The sequence below is a fragment of the Nycticebus coucang genome, chromosome 18 (genome assembly GCF_027406575.1).
Source record: "Nycticebus coucang isolate mNycCou1 chromosome 18, mNycCou1.pri, whole genome shotgun sequence".
NCBI classification, from domain to species: domain Eukaryota; kingdom Metazoa; phylum Chordata; class Mammalia; order Primates; family Lorisidae; genus Nycticebus; species Nycticebus coucang.
Genome location: NC_069797.1, coordinates 22,389,341 through 22,393,301, shown reverse-complemented (window position 1 = coordinate 22,393,301; position 3,961 = coordinate 22,389,341). Strand labels below are relative to the sequence as shown.

Below are 3,961 nucleotides of genomic sequence, written 5' to 3'. Positions count from 1 at the left end.
GTTATATCAGAGTGAACACACTTAACTTTTCCCAGAACTGTTTGAGTGTCCCTCAAAAAGGGGCCGTCTCAGGCCCACCAGGACAATCCCAGTGTCCCTTCAGCAGGTAGACTAGTGGATGCACAGAAGGTAGGTAAAGCTGACAGAGGAAGGAGGCACCGTGGAAAGAAAAGGTATCTGCACCCAAGACCCTTTCTGAAATGTTCGGTCGCGCCTCTTGGTAACAACACAGAGGAGGGAAGTTGAGAGACCTGGAAAAAAAACCCTGGTGGACTCTCCCTGTCCCCTCTCATGCTTTCCCGCGACCACACTTGGCCTCTTGCCTTCCTCAAAGCACAACTTCTCAGCACCACGCAGAGAGGAGCAGCTCTGTCCACCGTCACACCGGGAAGGTCTTAGGTTCGGGTGTGTCTGGATGGGGACCTGGGAGTTCCCTGGATCCTGCAACGGGCGGGCACGCAGAGTCCTGCTTTATTAAGCCCTTGACTGGCCCTGCGGCAACGCGACCAGAGCAGCCTCGAGGCATTCCCTAGAATCATTAACAGACCCTCTGTTGTCCAGAGGAGCAGAAGCTGCCATGGGCCGCGTGGCCACCGGGACCTGGCTCTTCTCCGGGTCGCACAACCGCGTGCAGCTGTGGCTGGTCGGGGCGCTCGGGGAGGCGGAGCTGGAGCTGCAGCTGCGCCCGGCGCGGGGCGAGGTGGAGTTGGAGCAGGGACTTGAGAGGAGGGCGAGGGACAGGATTTGCCACTGAGAGGAGGGGGCGTTGTGGTGGGGAAAGCATCCTGAGCTCAACCCCCTTCTCCCTCCCCTGACGCTAGTCCTAGTAACCTCCAACTCCTCCAAATAACCCCAGAACTAAACAAATGGTCAAACGTGCAACTCCTCCAAGAGGTCAGTTAATAGGAGCCACGTAGATCACGATGCTGTCATCAACTCAAGTCACTGCGGCCAAGCTCTATAGTGCTTCCTCTTCCCCCACCCCACATGCAGCGTCTGAGACCCAAGGGACTCATCTGTTTTTAGAGCGTTGGGGTAGGGAACAAGGTAGCGCTGTCTTTGGAGGCCTGGAAACTGAGGCTCCATTAAGGACCCGGTCTTCCATCTCCAACCACCTGGTCTCCGTCCCGGTTCCCCAGCACACCTGCCTCCCCCAGGTACCCACTACTAAATCTGGATAATCCCCCACAGGAGGAGGAGTTTGATCTCAACGTCACCGAGGACTTGGGTCCTCTGCAGTTCGTGAAGTTGCGCAAACGCCACTGGCTAGCGGACGACGCGTGGTTCTGCGACCGCATCACGGTGCAGGGCCCCGGAGCCGGCGCGGAGGCGGCCTTCCCGTGCTACCGCTGGGTGCAGGGCGAGGGCGTCCTGAGCCTGCCCGAGGGCACCGGTGAGTGGGCAGTCGGGGGAGGGAGCGCAACCTGGGAACTGGTGGGGGTGAGAGGGACATGGAAGGAAAGTCGGAGGGGACAGAGGGCAAGCACAGGGAAGGTACCTCTGTAGAAAGCAGAATGCATGAAGGGAAATGGAAAGAAAGTGAAGTCTGGAAATGATGCTTAGAATTCAAAAAGTTGTGAATGAGACTGGAAACAAAGAAATGAGTGATTTAAGATCTTTTCTTTCAAGAGGGTGAGGACAGGGTATCTGGAGCATGGAAATGGAAAACAAAAGCCAAAGTGAAAGTAGGAGATCTTCAAGGGACCTGGAACCGGGTAGGGGATCACGTGGACTGGGAGACTGGTAGGTGACCTGTGAGCAGGGTACAGGTGAGGGAAACAAATGAGTCTTAATATTTGGGAATTTGTTTGGCAGAGAGACATTGAAGGCCAGAGAAGATAAGAATGGACATAAAATATGTGCCTTTGAGGGTCAAGTGAATATAAAAACAGGTGAGAATAGGGACAGGTCAGTTTAGCAAATATAAATACGATAATAACGTCAGGTGAGATGGAGCCAGGTAAAGGTAGCAACAGGGAACTACCCGTTCCCTAGGACAGGTGAGATGGCAGTTTGAGGGTGGAATTTCTGATCTCAGGGAACATATGAGGGTGGAGGCAAGGAAGGTCAGGGGATCTAAGTGTACCTAACATGAAATGCTCACTGGAGGACTGGTGAAGGAGCGGATGGAAGACCAGCACAGGTGAGATTAACAAAAGCAAGAAGTGATAATGTAGGACAGATGTGTAGGTGATTAAAAAAATGAATCCATAAGGAAGAATAGAGACAGGCTGGGAAATTTAAATTAAGGGTTAGGAAAGGGTGACAATCATGAAATTTCTGCCTCAGGAAAAAATATGAGGGCTGAGATTGGTGAAATCAAGAAAAGGTGGCAGAAGGTGATGATTTAATGAAAAAGACGTCACACGTGTCCCTAACCTGCCACATTGTGGGGCCCAGCCACATCAGAACCACAGCCAGTGAGGGCTTCTTCCCAGTGCTTTCTCTTAACAGCCACCCTTCCTTGACTATTCATATCCACCTTCCCTGCTTTGTTCTACCCTTATCACTAACATAGTACCCTGTTTCCCCGAAAATAAGACAGTGTCTTATTTTAAGGTGTGCTCCCAAAGATGCGCTAGGTCTTATTTTCAGGGGACGTCTTATCTTTCCTGTAAGTAGGTCTTATTTTCGGAGGATGTCTTATTTTCAGGGAAACAGGGTACGTACAATTTTACTCATTCAATGTATCATCTTTCTTCTCTACTGGAATCTGAATTATAAGAGGGCAGGGATTTTGTCTATTTTGTGTAGTAACGTGTCCCCCATGCCTAAAGAGGGCCTGGTACATAGATCTTTTTTTTTTTGATAAATAAATGACTATTCATTAATTCTAAGGCACAGACATCCCAAGACATCAATATTTATTTCCTTATATCCTGAGAGCCTAATTCCTAAAATTTGGTTTTTCCTTGTAGGTTTTCCCATCTCTTTCCAGTCTCGGGCTGAGCTCTGTCGTTTCCTCACCATGTGCATTTTCACATGTACTGCCCAACACACGGCCATCAACCAGGGCCAGGTTTGGGCAATGGCAAGCCTGGGGCCATGAGGGCAGGTGTCTGAGTGGGGGGAATAATCGAAGAAGACAGTTGGGAGCTAGTGTTCCAAAGTCAGAACTCAAAGTGAGTTCAGATTCCTTTTACCCCAGTTTGACTGGTATGCCTGGATCCCCAATGGCTCAGGCTCAATGCAGATGCCCCCACCCACCACCAAGGAAGATGTAACAATGGCCACAGTGATGGGGTCTCTACCTGATGTCTGGAAGGCCTGTCTCGAAATGACCATCACTTGACTCCTAAGCCAGCAACATCTGGACATGGTGAGAGGGGACCTCTGAAAGGAAAGAGGAGGCATCAGAGAGAGGGGCTATGTTCTAGGTCCCTGTGTATTGGCTTTAGGAGCTAATTCACCCTTTTGGTGTGTCTCAGGTACCCATAGGGCATCACAAAGAAGAATATTTCTCAGACTCTGAGCCCAAGGCTGTGCTAAGACAATTTCAAACAGATCTAGACAACCTAGAAAAGGAAACTGTGGCCCGAAATGAGCAGCTATATCTTCCCTATGAATATCTGAAGCCCAGCTGCTCGCTATCTGAGCCCAAATCTGATCATCCTTCAAAGACCTTCAATGCAGTGTAACAACTATCGGCCACCAATACCATTACTATTTGCCCCCTCAGTTGCTTGTTTTCTTAAGTTTCAATGGCTATGGGTCTGTTTATCCCTGAATTTCCTACCTAAGGCTCTCATTAACCTGAGGCACTGACTTTTCCTCCAGGTCCCATATGAAAAGGATCTGAAAATTGCAACTACATGAATAAACTACTCCTGTAACTTTTGTCTGACTCTGGAAATTTGCCTTCTTTACTATATAATTTTGGGAGCTGATTTTTTTTATATGGTATGATGTAGAGGTCCAATTCCATTTTTTTAAAAATCTGGATAATCAGTTATACCAGCAT

At 49.3% G+C, this 3,961-nt stretch overlaps 1 protein-coding gene and 1 pseudogene across 1 annotated transcript; both read left to right on the top strand.

Annotated features, from left to right (window-relative positions):
- The first annotated feature begins 577 nt into the window (after positions 1–577).
- Positions 578–2,949, top strand: LOC128571035 (polyunsaturated fatty acid lipoxygenase ALOX12-like). Its single transcript, XM_053570717.1, has 3 exons — positions 578–700; positions 1,192–1,393; positions 2,939–2,949. Exons 1-3 carry the CDS (start codon positions 578–580, stop codon positions 2,947–2,949), a joined length of 336 nt encoding a protein of 111 aa, XP_053426692.1.
- A 19-nt stretch (positions 2,950–2,968) lies between these two features.
- LOC128571034 (polyunsaturated fatty acid lipoxygenase ALOX12-like) lies at positions 2,969–3,638 on the top strand (annotated as a pseudogene).
- The last annotated feature ends 323 nt before the right edge of the window (positions 3,639–3,961 follow it).

What these genes read in the sequence shown, in the direction of transcription:
- LOC128571035 (XM_053570717.1), top strand. Translation starts at nt 578, where the DNA reads ATGGGCCGCGTGGCCACCGGGACCTGGCTCTTCTCCGGGTCGCACAAC. An exon ending in TGCGCCCGGCGCGGGGCGAG is followed by an intron (nt 701 to 1,191) that starts GTGGAGTTGGAG and finishes AATCCCCCACAG; the next exon opens with GAGGAGGAGTTTGATCTCAA.